This window comes from Panthera leo, chromosome A2 (assembly GCF_018350215.1).
Source record: "Panthera leo isolate Ple1 chromosome A2, P.leo_Ple1_pat1.1, whole genome shotgun sequence".
Taxonomy (NCBI): domain Eukaryota; kingdom Metazoa; phylum Chordata; class Mammalia; order Carnivora; family Felidae; genus Panthera; species Panthera leo.
The window spans coordinates 156,184,255-156,202,639 of NC_056680.1; the positions used below are offsets into that span (position 1 = coordinate 156,184,255).

Below are 18,385 nucleotides of genomic sequence, written 5' to 3' on the forward strand. Positions count from 1 at the left end.
GCACTGGGTATTTGACTGGGAGAGGAAGGGACAAAGGATTTGCCGACAGGGAGATTGATTATTAATGACTTTGGATCCCCTTTACTTTTTTTTTTTTCCTGGAGACCATAAGACTCTATGTTTGTAGATCCTATTTGGAGCATTAAATCTGTTTCTACAGCGCTATTATTTTTGGAACTTGAATAGTACCGTGAGAGATGTACTTGGGTGTGCGTCCCTCCCTGCAAAGCTTGCCGCAGGCCCAGGGGGCTCTTTGCACACATGTTAGGGGAGTGAGGTCAATGCTCCTGTGTTCAGAAGGAGAAACGAGGGTATCTTGGAGCCCAAGGGGATAACTGATTTTTTCCTCACCAGGTGTGGTTGCAGACCTAGTCACTGCTCAGTAAAAAGGGGGCATGAGTGCTAAATGTCAGGTTGGGGCTACAGGAGAATATTCTGAATCCTCAGTAAGCTGTCATCTTTGGCTTTTTAGAATGACCTTTGGCTTTAGGGGATTGTTAGAGTTTGAAGAGGATGGAGAAGAACAGGCTTTATGGGGAGAAGAAGGGCAGCATGGAGGCCCTGACCTTGAGAAGTGGGAGTGCTGTCAGCCACGGACACTCTAATGAATGAAGCTCCTGAGGGGAGTCTGTCCGCCCCATGTTGCTAGTTCAAACACTGCTGCACCTCATTAGCTTTGCATTGGAGCCGATTGTGGGACACCTGTGAATTTCGAGTAGCTGTTTCCCTCACAATCGAAACTAGTCCCAGGTGAGACCTTAGCCAGGAGCCCGAGGAGTCTGGGACTCTTCATCGGTCTGGCCCATGGCTTTGTTGGAGGGAAGCATTCTGTAGAAACCAACATAAACTTGGACGAAAGTGGACACGCCTGTGTGCTAGGCACTAATCAACGCTTGAGAGTGCTAATGGAGGCACCAGCAGAGGGTGGGTGTGTGCAGAGGTGTCTAGAGGGGCAGAAGTAGAACAGTTCTGACTTATTAGGGTCTTTGGATCAGGGATGTGACCCTCGGATGTTCCAATCTTTTCATTGTAAATAGTATGGCAAATGCAGTAAATTGGGCGGGTGCCTGGGTGGCTCAATTGGTCAAGTGTCTGACTCTTGATTTCCGCTCAGGTCATGATCTCATGGTTTTTGGGATCAAGCCATACATCAGGCTCCTTGCTGACAGCCTGGAGCCTGCTTGGGATTCTCTCTCTCCTGCTCTGTCTCTGCCCCTCCCCTGCTTGTGCTCACTCTCTCTTTTTCTCTCTCTCTTTCTGTCTCTCAAAATAAATAAATATATGTTAAACAATTAGTAAAGTGGCTCTGCCTTCCTGAAGCTATGGGCTCAGATACATTTCTGTTCCAAAGGTTCTTGGTTCTGAACATACATACTGACAGAGACAGAAAGCATGTAATGGTGGGGATGCAGAAGAGAATGATTCATATATAGAAACTGAAGATACCAAGGATGAGCTCTGCGTCATATTTGGGGAGAACCTAAGGGAAAAGCCCAGATCTATAAAATGATAGTTATGTCTTACATTCATGAACATGTGGTAGGAGCTTATTACATTTCCAAATAAGATAAATTATTAATAACTACGAAGTCTCTTTCCTGAATCTTCCCAAAGTGTATGTATATCAAGTAATTTGACTTTCCTTTCAGTGTTAGAAAATGGAAATGTAAGATAGTTAAGTGGATTGTTCCAAGTCCTACAACGCTCTGAATGTGAACTGGGACTAGAACTGAGGTCTCCTGACTCTCATTTTTGGGGTTAGTTCCTCTAGATTGGACTGGAGGGATTGTACTGTGGGGACACAGCAGACTGAGGGAATTGTACTGCCATAGACTCCCCCCTGGGGACAAGACCTACAAAGAAGCTGAGCATTTACCGAGTGAAATCATGATAAAATATGTCATCAAGGTGGTTTGAGGATCGCACATATTGGAGAAACTGAGGGTCAATAATTGTTGTTTATGTGAAATTCCAGGTGCCAAATCCAGATGGGAAGTAGAAAACTGGTTGCCTTCTGAGGATATAAAACCTTTTTGGGACCCTCCCAAGTGGTCCTTGGGTTTTCTGTTCCAAACATTAAGTTGTTGAAAATATTTCTGCCCATTATGGTTGCATTAAATGTACACAATATCTAAGTGTCTAGCCTTAGGTCTGATGGATCTTTCTCTAAATTAAAGTGCTACTTCTATTGATGATTCAAGTATGTAAATGTATGATTCTGGCTTATTTTGACCAGCATGAGACAAAACATGTCTGTAGGTTGTGGGATTTACCTTCATGTGCTTGTTTCTGTGTTCAGGATTTCTATCTGTCACAGCAAAATTGTAGAGAACTCCAATAAAAAGGCAAGTAAGATTAAGACTCAATGGAGTGTTAAAAAAGATGATGCATAAAAAGCTTTCAGAGGAGATAAAGCTTATTTATGACTTTTCCCCCTTTCCTGTAGGGTATTATTGCTGTAATGAATGGGCAATATGGATACCTGGGTTTACCCATAAGCCTCACTGTGTTTCAGATTGGTTTTTTGAGGCTGATTCAATGTTTTGTCCATCCATGCACTCTTTGAATAGGCAATGAATGGTAGGAAGAAATATTGTTCTGAAATATAATTCTGGAAAGAAGTGAGATCCTGAGGAATACTTCTATAGTGTACATATACCTCCTGAGTCTGTTCAAATCAATAATTCACCCTTCCTAATGTACAGGGAGAGGGAGAAGATAATTTACTGAAGCAGCCAGCCAAAAGAACTGGAAAACATTGTTAGTTTTAAATGTTTACACATGACAGGAGGAAGGTAAATTTGGCGATGAATGTTGTAAGCAGAAAAGGTATGTGAAACCTTTCACCCATTTGTGAAACTCTGAATATTTCCATCCTTACAAAATGTAATCAAGTATTTTAGAGGCAATGGAAAGTAAGTGCAATTAGAAGTGATTTTAAAATGTGAGCAGCAGCAACTGAAGACCTCTCCGGAGAACCACAAGAAATAATCCTGTCTGTGTGGCACCAGCATAGTAAAAATTCTCTTAGTGCTTGTTAGATTTTCTCAGTGGGCCAGGTTCCTCATTTTTCTTGATGAGTAGTTGTTCATAGTTCTTCAAGGCCTTATCAGTTCTATTAGAGCAGGAATCTGGGGAGGACATAGTAAAAGGCCAATGCGGCACTTTATGTTGAGAAGACACACATGGTTACAAGGGAAGAGGCATAATATCCTTCTTCCCAGGCCTCTTGCAGAGCTGTAGGGAGGTGAACGTGGAAGGAGCTCCCATCTGGGAGGTCTGGTCAGATTTTAAATTATGACAGATGAGTTGGAGATGCCTCACTTCCGTGACTCCCAAATGTGTTTACAAATTTTACCAAAAATTACTTCCTGAGAATTTACCATTAGAAATGTATTTAACTTGACTTAAGATCTTGACTTTGCTGACATTCTTTTTAAGATGGGGAGAGGAAAGGGCAGTTTAGAGCATGGACCATTTTATTGGAAGGCAGACCTTGGTGTAGGGAGTTACAGAGATGGCATGAAACTTTTCGCTTGTAAATGAAGGGAGGCAGCCAAATTTTATCTGCCCCATGGAGACAAAGACCAATCCTGGTTTTAACACTGGCAAGCATCACTGTCTGAATTGTTCACTGTTCATCTTCTTGCTCAGATGACATATACTTTCAGCCAAAGATGTCACCAGATAGTAGGAGATTGAAACAATAAGAAAAAGGGGCGCCTAGGTGGCTTAGTCGGTTAAGCTTCCGACTTTGGCTCAGGTCATGATCTCACGGTTCATGGGTTGGAGCCCCATGTTGAGCTCTGTGCTGACAGCTCAGAGCCTGGAGCCTGCTTCAGATTCTGTGTCTCCCTGTCTCTCTGCCCCTCCCCCTGTTCACACTCTGTCTCTCTCTCTCTCTCTCTCTCAAAAATAAATAAACATTAAAAAATTTTTTTGAAAAAGATAAGAAAAAGAATTGTGGTTGAATTTAAGGAGGTAGAAGTGGAATAGGATTGAAAAATAACATTTAACTTGTTAGAATTTACATGAAATTTATAATAGAAAAAAATAACCGTTTCCATGGAATCAATGAATAGATTTGATTTTCAAAAAGATCATAATGGTTGACTAAAATTTAACTTTTAAATTAGGTGAATTGTGTCACATAAAAGGTGTTGTGTGAGAAATTTGTTCACCTGCTCTGTGTCTTTGTTTCTTTGTCATGGAGAGAACATTTTAGTCCTGATATTTGTGCAACTAATAATTACTGGATAATGGGAGGAGGCACTTGGAACTAATTTTAGTGGAGGTCTATAAAGGTAATATTTTAACTGGGAAAATTTGAGGTTGCTGTCTACATTTCACCCTGACTTTTTCTGCAGTGTCAGGGTCATTCATATACCAGTTCACAAAAAGATTAGTTGCTTTATATTTTAAGCCTTCCATATAATGTTTTCCAGATTTAAATATGTATCAAAAGGAGATGTTACACATAAAAATAACAGATTTCAGGCATTAGTAATGAGATTTATCATAGAGGATTTCTATGGCATCTTTCATACTAAGTCACACAGCGTGCTCTATTTTTTATGGCCACAGTAGTTACCCTACATCCACCATAATTCATAAAACAGAGGCATGAAGTTCTTCCTTCATGGTGCTCAGGTCCAAGGAGATGAACCAAGGATGAATCAGGTCCAAGGAGATGTCATTCCTCAGTACTATTTCTGAGCAGACAGCATGGATTACTCATTTGTGAATAGACCATGATAGCTCAAAACATAGAATGGTTTGAGATTTGTTGAGAAAATATGTAAAATAGGATTCTGTTGTTTATTGACAGAATATTGTTAATATTCTGGAGAAAAGGTAAAGTATACAGAGGTAGGACAGATTCTCAGAAGAGAACACAAAACACACTGTGCGGGAGGAAGAACTAAATAGATGTAGCTCTTAACTGTGGTCATTTTGGTTCAATACTGCTTTTGGACATCAGCTGCCTGCCTAACCTTGTACCAAAAGGTTTCTGTTGACTTATTTATACAGACAAATGGAACAAATATTCCCACATTTCCCCTTTGTTTTTTGACTTAAGTGAAAAGCACACATTTAGGGAGAGCTACAGATCCTATAAATTAGTTAGATCTGAGAAGACCAAGCTCCGGCCTCTTGACAGGAGTCATGAGATCCAAAGTCCCTCATCCTGCACTGAGTTCATTTTCCTATCCTAGGCCAGGATAGAAACCCAGCTGTATTTAAGTGGAACCGACCCCAAAATAATAAGGTGATGGTATTAACTGCAGGGCATGTTAATTCAGCATCTGATGAACACTTGTTTCCTCCTGCATTTGCCTTTCCAAAGGCTGGTCTGTTTAAGTTTTCTTTGTTTACCATGAGTCCCCAGAAGGACTATATGAATGTGGACAAAAGGTGTATTTGGATATTAATGATTTTGAAATAAGGCCATGGTCTTTGGAAATGAATAGCAGCCTTGGTGGGTTAAAAATAACCAGCTAACCTATCAGTATTTCAGTAAGCTATTTCAGTATCACTTAAATTTCTTTTAATGTTTATTTTTGAGAGAGAGAGAGAGAGAGAGAGAGAGAGAGACACAGAGTGTGAGCAGGGGAGGGGCAGAGAGGGAGGGAGACACAGAATATGAAGCAGCTCCAGGCTCTGAGATGTCAGCACAGAGACCGACGTGGGGCTCGAACCCACAGACCATGAGATCATGACCTGAGCTGAAGTCGGATTATTTTAATAAAATACTTTGTTATAAAATACAGAGTATGATGATAAATTCTAGAGATAGTAAAATAAAAGAAATAGAACAAGACCAGATTGAGGATTGTGTGGAAATTCCCCTGTCCAGGAAAAACTTAATTCTGTGGACACGTAGACATCACGATCTGTTTGTGCAAGGAAGTGATGGGGAAACATTTGTATCTCCTGAGGGATTTGGAGGGAGTGGGTAGGAGGGTGGAGCTGTAGAGGTGGAGTCAGGAAAATTCACAAGGACGCCCTGTACTCCATGACATAGGTGATGAGGGCAAGTGTCAGTGTGAATGACACTGGGAAGATAGAGGATATGTAATAAAGGAAACAAAGAAAGAGGATTTCTCTCATGGAGTGGGGAGGAGGAGGGAAAAGTCCAGCAAGAATGTGTTTGGGGAGTGGGAGAACTTTTGCTGCACTGACAGAAATGAGGGCATCAGGAGGGATCCTGTGTAGGGGGAGATGAGTGGAGGCCTTGGTGAGACATTTATAAGATGTGCATTATGCCTTTGGGGAAAGCATCTGGACCTTCCAGAGGGGAGTCCAGGAGATAAATGTAGCACTGAGGCTGAACTGCACACAGTTGATCACAATTATTTTAGTTAGAAATTACAATCCCTTCAGGGGGAAAAAACAGAACAGTTCAGTTGGTGAGCACAGAACTGACCAGACTCTCACAGCAGTGGAGTGGGAAAGTTTGGAGAAATCCCCCAAGAATGCAGATGAGAGATAACAGATCAGAGGCAAGCACAGGATAGAGTCAAGAGTCAAGAGTTTGAAGCAGCAAAATAGTTGATGCTGTTACAAGTTAAACAGCGAAAATCACATGAAAGCCCATGTATTTGGCCACCAGTGGTTTTTAAGAGTATAATTTCTATGGCTTAGTAAAGGTGAAAACCACATTTTGATGGCTTAAAGGATGAATGTTATGAGGAAATAGTGACAGCAAGTGGATAGCAATCATTTGAGAACTCTGGATGTGAAAGAGGAAATAATTAGAATAAATAGCAAAGGTTTCTCTCCCCATATTGAGAGGTTGTATGTTTTTTTTAATGAGGGAAAAGTGGTCAATGAGGAGCAGGAGAAACCCCTGGCTGGCAAAGAGAGGGAATAAATGAAGGAATAAGATCTTCTTTGAAAGAGATAGATGAAAGAGATACAGAGTATAAAATCAAAGGTTAGATCCACTATTAAAACCAAATAATGGATATCTGCCCTGATTCAGTCATTAGTATAGGAATATTGGATCTTCAGCTCCTTTTAGTTGGCCAGTATTATCCACATTGTGCCATTGAAGAACCATGAGGCTCAGGGGTATCTGGGTGGCTTGCTTCAGGTCCCAGGAAGCAAAAGAGAATGGATTCAGAGCAGATCACTCATTTGTCACGAGACAAGGACTGTAGTAGAGAGATGTGCAGGGTGGGCGAGAGGAGCAGAGTGAGTCATGGGCTGGCTTGTTCTCCAGGCAGCTTGTAATTGCAATGGTGGGAGGGCAGTGATGTGATGACCATCTGTTCTGTGTCTTTTTCATCCACATGAGCTCTAAGTGTAGGGAAACATACTATTCACTTTGAAATCCCAGCATCTAGCAGCAATGTCACTTCACAAATGTTTGCCAAATGAATGGAAAAAGAAATGTCTACTTTCTGTTGCAGGTTTGTTCAAATCCAACATTAGTGAACAGATTTTTTTCTTGAGGTTTTAGAATTAAATCTGAATGTCACCTTTGAGGTAAGTAGATGTTGTTTTGGTCTGACCATGATGGAAGGAAAGTAAAGTGAGGGGTGGTGGTGGAAGGATCATGATAGAGGAGTTGAAAGGCAGATCAGGGTTAGAGGAAGATGCCAGCAGAGTTTATAAAAATGTATGTGGCTGAAGCATGAAAGAGATGGGCATTTGGAGAACTGCTTATTTTGTTTCTTCCTTTATCAGGTAAGAGTAGAGGCATAGAAAGTCTTGCCTTTCTCCTCTCTGCTCACAGACCCTGGCAAGATGCTTATGGGTTCTGCTTCTGCCTTCATGTCCTCTTACTGCCCTTATCCTTTACTTTCTCTTATTTTGTATACCACAAGGAAAGGAAAGTTAGGGAATGGACAGACATGGAGTCATAATGAGCATGAATCAATCCTATAAGAAACTTTAAAAAAATTTGAACAGTTTCTGTTTAATGTTCAAAGTTGATATTGTAACATGTAGTTCTACTTAAAGAACCCTTCTGGGATGAAAGAAAACACGAAAGAAACTCCATTCCAGCGTACATCTATGTATATTTGTGCATATATTCTACTCTGCCCTGGTCAATGATGAACATTTGCTTCCCTTTCTGCCTTGTAAATAGAAAGCCAAATATCCATACTCTCATTTCCTTTATTTTGAGCCCATATGCAGAGGTAGAATCTTAAGAATATCAAGTTAAAAAGAGAAAAACAAAAAGAACAAGATATGATCACAATTACCTTTCCTTTCTGATCTCACTGAAGACTGAAGAGATCAAGGCTGTAAAAAAGAACAAAGTGTTCCCAGGTCCTCAGGGTGATCAATCATCCCAAAGCCCTCAGTTCTATTAAAGAATGCCTCCAGTTTCATTTATATCTGAGTTTGTGGAGGTTATACATGGGAAAATCCTGTTTGCTATTCTATCTACTCCAAGGCAGAGGTTATGTTACTACTAATATTCAGACTACTATCGAACTTCTATTACCAGTACAGTCCATAAAGTACTTTCTCCAAAGTTACCTACATTTCAGCTTGAAAGTACTTGAGGGTTTCATAATATTATCCTTTTTTTGTACATAAAATTTTGTTCCTAAGCCACAATAACAAAGCTGCTAAATAAAACCATATTAAAAACCTGGTTTCTCTAGTTCTAGATCTTTCCACAGTCCCTGATTCTTCCCAAAGAGTGAGTTCCTGCCTCTTGTAATAGATTTATCCATTTTATCATGATGAGCCTAGTTGACATATTTAAGGTAGTGTTTGTAAGTTTTCAACCAGATTTTTTTTCATTATCATTTTACCTACTACTATCACCTACCAAACTCCCCTCACTCTCAATCTGAGGTTAGTCGGCAAAGATGTGAGCTCCTAAAATTGCAGTGCATTATCTCCAGGATTTAACTGGGTCTTCCTGAGACCGCCTCATGTCCTTTTAAGGTGCTGGGCTGCCTCTGGTACAGAATAGATATATGTTGGAATAAAGCCTATCATCTTGGCCCACAAATGGTCTTAAACATCTGATTAAAGCTAGCCAATTGTATATAAAATGAACTCATAAAAAGTCATTTTTATAATTCTTTGATTCAACCACTTCTCTTGTTTCTGACTCTCTTTGCAGATTAACAATCTTCACATTTTTAAATGGGAATGGGTAACCAGACTTATGTGAGAGAGTTCATACTCCTTGGCCTGTCCAGTGACTGGGACACACGGGTCTCCCTCTTTGTCCTCTTCTTGATCATATATATGGTGACAGTGCTGGGGAACTTTTTCATTGTTCTTCTGATCAGACTGGACAGCCGACTCCACACTCCCATGTACTTCTTTCTCACCAACCTCTCCCTTGTTGATGTCTCTTATGCCACAAGCATCGTCCCCCAGATGTTGGTGCATCTTCTAATAGAACATAAAGCAATCCCATTTGTGAGCTGTGCAGCCCAGTTATTTTTCTCCTTGGGCTTGGGTGGGATTGAGTTTGTTCTACTGGCAGTGATGGCCTACGACCGCTATGTGGCTGTGTGCGACCCCCTGCGATACTCGGTCATCATGCATGGAGGGCTCTGTACCAGGTTGGCCATCACATCCTGGGTCAGTGGTTCTCTCAACTCTCTCATGCAGACCATCATCACCTTTCAGCTGCCCATGTGCACAAACAAGTATATTGATCACATATCCTGTGAACTCCTAGCTGTGGTCAGACTGGCCTGTGTGGACACCTCCTCCAATGAGATCGCGATCATGGTTTCTAGCATTGTCTTGCTGATGACACCCTTCTGCCTGGTCCTCTTGTCCTACATCCAGATCATCTCCACCATCCTGAAGATCCAGTCCAGAGAGGGAAGAAAGAAAGCCTTCCACACCTGTGCATCTCACCTCACAGTGGTCGTCTTGTGCTATGGCATGGCCATTTTCACTTACATCCAGCCCCGCTCCAGCCCCTCTATTCTTCAGGAGAAGTTGACCTCTCTCTTCTATGCCATTTTGACACCCATGTTGAACCCTATGATTTATAGTGTAAGGAATAAGGAGGTGAAGGGGGCCTGGCAGAAACTACTAGGGCAGTTATCTGGATTAACGTCAAAACTGGCAACTTGATGAATCCTGAGCATTAGCTAGAGAAAAGAGCTTTGCCTGTGTTTTCTCCCACTTAATTCAGATATGGCAGGCATCACCTGCATTGCCCTGGCAACCAGCAAGGAGATGCTGACACATGTACTTGTGATGCTGGGTAGGAGGCTGGAGGTTGGGTTGGGGTGTGGGCTGTGGGTATATTTTTATGTCACAGCAGCATGTTCAGTGGAGTTAAGCACTGTTGTAATAGAACTTCCCACACTCTCTCAGTCTCCATTCATATGGCCTGAGGGTAATAAGAAGAAAAACATTTACTGTTTTGACTTGTCATATTGTTTGTAATCATGGGCCTAATCATGGATCTTACTTTGGACCACTGGTTCTTATTTATCCAAATTTTGTACAAGGTAATTGTGTTTCTACTGGGAACTAAAACATTTTCATATTTTAGACTCACTTAAAAATAATGTGTGACGTATAAAGCCACATCCAGTAACTGTGAGTCACTGTTCTAAGAAGAGAGATGCTCTCAAGGCTGTTAAGATGGCTTTGTGCTGGACCTGCTACATGTGCTCACAGCATCTCATCTGCCTGATGAAGGTACCTCAGTGGAGGAGCATCAACTGAACGTCTTGTTTCGCTCCACAATCACTATGGAAACATTAGACAGGGGTGGGGGGTTGCCTGGGTGGCTCAGTTGATTAAGAACCCCACTGTTGATTTCAGCTCAGTCATGACCTCATGGTTCATGGGTTCAAGCCCCGCGAAGAGCCAAGAGCCCTTTGCTCTCTTCCAGCAACTTAGCTTGTTTGGGACCACCTAAAAGGTTTTCCAGATCTTCATTTTTCAGGAAGAAGAAATGTTAAGAACGGGCTTCTCAGATATGTAGAAACAGATGAGTATAGTTTTATATTCCATGTGTTAAGTTTTTTATCTTTTTCATTTTATAGACTTTTTTCCCCTCAAGATTGTCTTTTCTCAGAAATTTAAATTCTCATTAATTAATACAAGTGAATGCCTTGAGACAACAGACATTCCTCATTAGTAGCTGTTTGTGAATGGCATTCTCAGTATAAGGGAGGAGAATACTGTTGATTCAGGGGCAAAATAAAATGATGTTCTTTTTTTTTTAAATTTTTTTTAACGTTTTTATTTATTTTTTGAGACAGGGAGAGACAGAGCATGAATAGGGGAGGGTCAGAGAGAGGGAGACACAGAATCTGAAACAGGCTCCAGGCTCTGAGCTGTCAGCACAGAGCCCGACGCGGGGCTCGAACTCACGGACCGTGAGATCATGACCTGAGCCGAAGTCGGCTGCTTAACCGACTGAGCCACCCAGGCGCCCCATAAAATGATGTTCTAAATAATAAGGCCATTAAATAAAACCTTTTTAAAAATTTGGATCCTAAAAAATATCTGAGAATTAAAGTCTTATTCATTATTTAATAGCCATAAAAACATCACTGAGGTATTTTGTAAAAAACAAGCAAATCCCTAAATATGTATACAAATTATAGTTCAAAAGAATCCAAGTAAGATCCGTACGTGGCCATTTTCTACTATGTCTCTGAAGACTCGATTAATCTATAGGTTCACCCTACATTTCCTTTTTTCCCCTTGGAATTATTTGTTGAATAAAACAATGTTGTTTTTCCCAGGTGGATTTCAATGCAGTTTGGATTTTTTTAAGTGTGGTTTTGCTTGTTCCATTGACCTTGTATCTCCTGTTAGATCTGAAGGCTTGATCAGATTTAAATGTATTTCATTTTCTGGCTAGATTTCTCAGATGGTGGCATGTACTTCTGTCAAGAAGGACGCAGTGTTCAGTTTCTCTTTTCTAGGGTTTACTGCAATTATTAAATTGCCTAGCTCAGGGTTTCTCAATAGCAGGGTTTCTTAATGTCTATTGACATTTTGGGCTAGATGGTTATTTCTTGTGGGGACGATTCTGTACATTATAGGGTATTTTTCAAATTCCTGACCTCTACCCACTAAATGGCCATTGTGCCCCCTCCCCACCTACTTCCAGTTTTGACAACAGAAAAATCTCCAGATATTACCAAATGTCCCCTGGGATGGCTAAATCACCCCTAGTAGAAAACTACTCACCTAGTTTCATTAATTTATTAGGGGTTTCAAGGTGGTGGTATTCTATCATCCCTTTCTCTTTAGTATTTGTAATACTTATAGATAGAGACTTCCTCCTCATTACTGTTTTATCTTCCTGAGATCTAGTTGGTAGAAGAAAGGAAGGCAGGATACATTTTTTATTTTTTCCTTTCTTTACCACTTTTTAAAAATACAACAAAAGAGATGTTTAAAAAATCATGATGAACTCATCAATGTAAACTTATTTGCTGTATTGTTATTTGTTGCAATTATTATCCCTATTGGTGTTCAAATAGTCCCATATTTATTGAGTGGGAGTCCTTCCTTTTGGTAACAAATCACAAGTTTTGCAACTTAAAGCAACACAAAATTATTATCTTAGAGTTCTGGAGGTCAGAAGTCTGAAATGGGCTTCACTAGGCCAAAATCTAGATGTCCAGAGGCTGTATCCTTTCTGGAGGGCTAGAGAAGAATCTGACTTCTTGCTTGTCCCATCTTCCTAAGGGAGCTTCCAGTCCTTGGCTCATGCCTCCTTTTTCCACCCTGAAGGTCAGCACAGCACCTTCAAACCTCTCTCTGACTCTAATTGTACTTCTATCCTCACATGTCTCTCTCCTGACTCTGAGCCTTTCTCCTTGCTCCCATACAGATCCTTGTCTGGGATCACACAGATTATCCAGGATGATCTCCCCACTTGAGGATCCTTAATATAAATGCATCTACTGTTTCCTTTTAACATGTAGGGCAGGTTCTGTATATGAATGTGAATGAATAACATTCACAGGTTCTGAAGGACATGGGCATCTTTAGGGGTCATTATTCTGGCTACCAAAGAATCTATTCAAATTGGCTACCTAGTTTTTTCCCCACATGACACTAGTGTCTTCAACAGCTCCCTTATTTCTGGTGTGATACAATTTCACAGGCCCATCTTTTACCTTTCTTGCATTATAATTGGAATTATTTCTCCAAGAAGTACTGGCTCCTTTTGATGGGATATGGAATTTAGAGAGCACAGTCTGAGAACTGTGTTCTTCCAGAGGTTTATGGTTGGTTCTGCTATAAGCAAGATGGATGGTCCGTGATGAATGTAATTGAACTGGTCTGGGCTAAATAAAATCCAGTATGTTTAACCCATAGATAGTCATCGTTGTTGTCACCATGAGCACTGGTGTGCTTGGGAAATAAAGCTGACTGACTCCTGAGGTGTGCCTGTATTCTTGTCCACATGGAAACAGAGAACTTCCTTTGTCATGAGAAATCCTACGGAACACATATACGTTTATTCTTATTTCTTCCTTAAAGCTCTGTGTCCTGGTCCTCCAAATGTTGTCTTTTATTTTGAGGTAGAAGATTATGCATGGCCTTTAAATCAGTGCATATCCTGGCTTCTGATTACCTTCCTGCCATGCAAATTTATGGTGAAATGTACCATATAAAATCCCCCCCATTAAGAAGAGCTCTTTTTTCCCTGGTCTTTCAGGGCCACACCTTCTCAGTTAAATAGTTACAGGGATTATGTAGAAAGGCCATATTATGGGTTGACGGCTCAGTGGCAGGGTGACAGGAACAGGCACAATGGGAGTATAAGTCAGCTGTTTATAATGGTTGTTGGAGTCTTCAGGGTCTGCTCAGGCTAGTCTCACATATACTGCTTTAGGATTTGTTCCTCAAAGCCAGTGTTGATGGACAGCTCCAGGTGCATGGTGACCTGGTTTCTCATAGCCAGGCATTCCTGTGGTCTGTTAGGTCCCAACAGCAAGTAAGAATTGTTTCTCAAAAGAACAGCTAACTTGAAGCACTCGACTGGCTCAGTCAGAAGAGCATGCAACTCTTGATCTTGGGATCATGAGTTTGAGCCCCATGTTGGGTGTGGAGATTTCTTAAAAATAAAATCTTTTTTTTTTTTTTTTTTTTTTTTTTTTACAAAAAAGAACAGATAACTTGACAAAGAGACATTTCCTCCCCAAACCTTATAGATCAGCACTTTGATTCTCCAATCAAGCCATCCCACAGTCTGTATTCAGCATTTCAATCTGCCATAGATATTTCAAGGATCAGTGGAAACATGGGGTCATAAGGACCAAGTAGAAGATTGTTTACACTGCAGACAAACCATCTGGAGAGTTTCTCTTGCACTGCTCTTGAAATTGGCATTTGTGACACCCTAATCTGATTGGCCTTCTAATGGTAAGCCCAAAATGGACAAATATGGAAAACACTGAGTCTTGAGGAACAACAGGTACAGATAAAGAGTAGATTGCACTGGTGTTCTCACAATAGAAGCTTCAAGACTGGATACCCAGACATTAGGCCTTGATGACATAGTTCATTGATTAAAGAAGTTCTTTCTTTATATGACATAATATTGTGGATATTGACTTGATATCCCACTACATGGGCTGCAGTGAAATGAGTGTTTATATGAAATATAATGTGTTCTCCACCTGTGTCTGAAAATATTCTTTGTACTATTTATTTCTTGGATAAGAAGCAAACTGGCTTTAGAAGCAGACTGGACCTCCAATCTGGGTCAGATTCTTTGGTCTGGTCTGTTGAGACTGAAGACCACATGGCTGGCTATGGGGTCCTTCACCTGAGAGACACTGAGAGGAGGAAACGATCAAGCTAAATGCTCCTCACTGTGTAGTCATTTGCATGATTTCAGACTTCTTACTATCAAGGGCTTCTATGGGGTTTGAATATTCTAAATATCCCTTTTAAAATATAGAGGTCTGAAATAAAACATGATCTCAAATGTAGTCTAATCAAGTCAGAATCCAATGCATGTGGCAGAAACTCGCTATTTGCTCCTAAACTCATTTCCTCTACTTCACGGTGAGTTCTAACTTCTGAAATGTAGATGCAAAGAAAGAAAATATACCATTTCCAGGCCTGACCTGTTGAAATCTCCCAACCGCCAGCCTCCATTCTTCACTGTTTTGCTCTGAAGTCACCCCCATACAGGGGATCTGGCACAGGACTCTGGGGGCTCAGAGGGCAGAGGAGGCCTGGATCCTGAGTCATTGACCAGATGAGATCTAGCCATACCAGTGTCACCCACATGAGAATTTGTATAATAAGAAATAAATTTTATTGTGTTATGCCATGGTTATTGGGAACTGTTTGTTTTAGCATCTAGCCCACTTTGAATAGTATAATGAGGTTTTTATTTTAATATGATCACAAATCCCTGTGTACATCTAATTAGTACCCTGCTACTTAAAAGTAACAAATGATCTTTGCCTTCAACCAGCTCACAATCCAATCAAATTCTAGTAATTTGGACTTCTTTCGTAATTATTCCTAATGTGCTTAAGATTGCTTTGGCTTTTTAAGTTTTAAGTAGATATCAAGTATTGAAATATGATCATTGAAAACTTCACATCTTTATCATATAAACTGATGTTGAGCCAACACTCCAAATTCCTTACTATTTGATTTTTTTTGTGCCTAAGTGCTATGCTAGGATTAATAAATAATGAAGACTAATTCCTTATTTTGTTATTGAGGCATAATTTACCTACAGTAAAATGCATTCTTTTTTGTATAGAGTTCTGTGAGTTTTAAAAAATTTACACAATCATGTAAGCACCACCACAATCACGACAGAAATTTTCATCATTCAAACATATTATTTACCCCTTTTAGTCAGTCTATTTTCTGAACATCATTTCTGGCCAACCACCAATCAGATTTCTTTGTCTATTGCAAAATATCATGTAAATGGAATCAGGACACAGTCTTTGAGTCTGACTTCTTTTCCTTAGCATAAAGCATTTGAGATACATTCATATTTTTGATGTTATGGTGGTACATTCTTTTTATTTGTAGAGTAATAGTTTAATTGTGTGGATATACCATAGTTTTTTGTTTACTTTTTATTTTATTTTTTCTTTTTTTGTAATTTTTTAAAATTTATTTTTGAGAGAGAGCGAGCGAGCATGAGCAGGGGACAGGCAGACAGAGAGGGAGAGAAAGAATCCCAAGCAGTCTCTGCAGGGTCAGCACAGAGCCCCATGTGGGGTTCAAACTCACAAAACCGTGAGATCATGACCTGAGCCGAAATCAAGAGTTGGACACTTAACTGACTGAGCCACGCAGGTGCCCTGATTTACTTTTTAAAGTACATTTGGATTGTTTCTAATTGGGGGGAATTATGAACAAAAACTGTTGTAAAAATTCAAGTACAGATTTTTGGGGTGAACGTAAATGAATTCAATTGGGTGAAAAGAAACCCAACATAGGAGTTATAGGGCCAGGTTGTTATAAGAGTAAGTTTTATCTCATGAGAAGCTACCAAACTTTTTTAAAAAGATGGCATTTGCATTTGCACAAGCAATAATGAGAGTCACAGTTATACCACATGATTGCCAGTGTTGGCTAGTGTCAGCTGCTCTCATGTTAGCAATTCTAGTAGATGGGCAGCAATATTTCACTGTGGCTTTAAATTGCATTTCTTGAGGACCAATGATGTTGAATATCTTTTGTGCTTTTCAGCGATCTGCATGTTTTTGGTGGGATGTCTGCTTGTGTCTTTTGCCCGAGTTTCACTGGGTTGTTTATTTTCTTACTATTTAGTTTTGAGAATTTGTTAAATATTCTACAACAAGTCTTTTGTAAGATACGTGTTTTGCCAGCATCTTTTCCCGGTCTCTGGCTTGTCTATTCAGTCTCATAATGGTATCTTTCAAGAAGCAGAAGTTTTAATTTTAAACAAGTCAAATTTATCCATTGGTTTCATTATAGGTCATGTTTCTGGTGTTCTGTCTAAGAAATCTATGCCTAATCTAAGGTCACAAAGATTTTGGTCAGTATTTGAGTCCCTGATCCATTTTTAGTTAATTTTTGTATATATAGTTGAAGACCTGGATCCAAGTTCCTTTTTTTTTTTTTTTTGCATATAGATATCTAGTTATCCATTATTATTTGTTGAAATTCTGGGTTTTTTATCCATTAAAATTTTTCCTTTTCCAAAAATAATTGTCCATGTATGCATGTATCCATTTCTAGACTCTTCGGTTCCTTTGTTCCTTTCATCTAACACTGTTACTTGAAATTGGTGGTCTAGGTTGTCCAATTTTGTTCTTTTTCAAAATTGTTTTATTCTAGATTCTGTGTTTTTCTACTAACTTTGAGAATCAGATTAATTCTTACAAAAATTTCTGCTGGGATTTTGGTTGGTTTTGCATTGTATCTACAGATCAGTTTGGAAGAGAATTATTTTTAAAATATTGTCTTTCACTCCATAAACATGGTAAATGTTTCTCCATTGAGGTGTTCTTAGATTTCTTTCATCAGTGCCTTATGATTTTCAGCATAGAGACCTATCATATATTTTGTTCGATTTGTACCTAATTTCTTTAATGTTTTTATGTGCTATTATAAACAGCACTGCCTTTTAAATTTCATTTTCCATTTTTTATTGATAACAAGTACAATTTATTTTTGTATATTGACATCATGCCTAGTGAACTTGCTGAAATCATTAGTTATAGTAGCTTTCCTGTAGATTAGTTGGGTTTTCTACGTAGATAATTATGTCATGTATGTGTAGAGACAGCATTATTTCTTCCTTTACAATATGCATGCCTTTTATTTCTGTTGCCTGATAAAAGGCACTGGCAAGGACTGTTAGTATTCAGTGTTAATAGAGTCATGCAAAAGGGCATTTTTGCTTTATTCCCAATCTTAGGGGAAAAGGATTTGATATTTTACCATTCAGAATGAATTCAGTTAAAGGTTCTTTGATGCCATTTATGAGATTGAGGAAGTTCTCTGTTCCTAGTTTGCTGACAGCTTTTATCATGAATGTGTGTCAAATTTTGTTAAATACTCTTTCTACTTTTATTGAGAGGATCATGTCGTTTTACTTCTTCAGACTGATGATGTTGTGAAATACATTGATTAACTTTTGCATAATGAATTAGCCTTGCATTCCGAGACTAAATCAAACTTGGTCATGAGGTATTATCATTTCTAATATTCCTTGATTCAGTAACTAAGTTTCATTAAGAATTTTTTGTGTTTATCTTAGTGAGGGATAGTGCTGTATGGTTTTTCCTTTCTTGTAATATTTTTTTCTGATTCTAGCACCAGAGTAATGCAGGTCTCATAAAATGGGTTCAAAGGTGTTGCCTCCTCTTCTGTGTATGGAAGCAATGGTGTAAAATTGATATTTCTACCTTAAATGTTTGATAGAATTTATCATTGACATCATTTGGACCTG

At 39.5% G+C, this 18,385-nt stretch overlaps 1 protein-coding gene across 1 annotated transcript; it reads left to right on the top strand.

The window, feature by feature from the left end:
- Positions 1-9,117: 9,117 nt before the first annotated feature.
- Positions 9,118-10,071, top strand: LOC122213575 (olfactory receptor-like protein OLF3). Its single transcript, XM_042927652.1, has one exon. It carries the CDS (start codon positions 9,118-9,120, stop codon positions 10,069-10,071), a length of 954 nt encoding a protein of 317 aa, XP_042783586.1.
- The last annotated feature ends 8,314 nt before the right edge of the window (positions 10,072-18,385 follow it).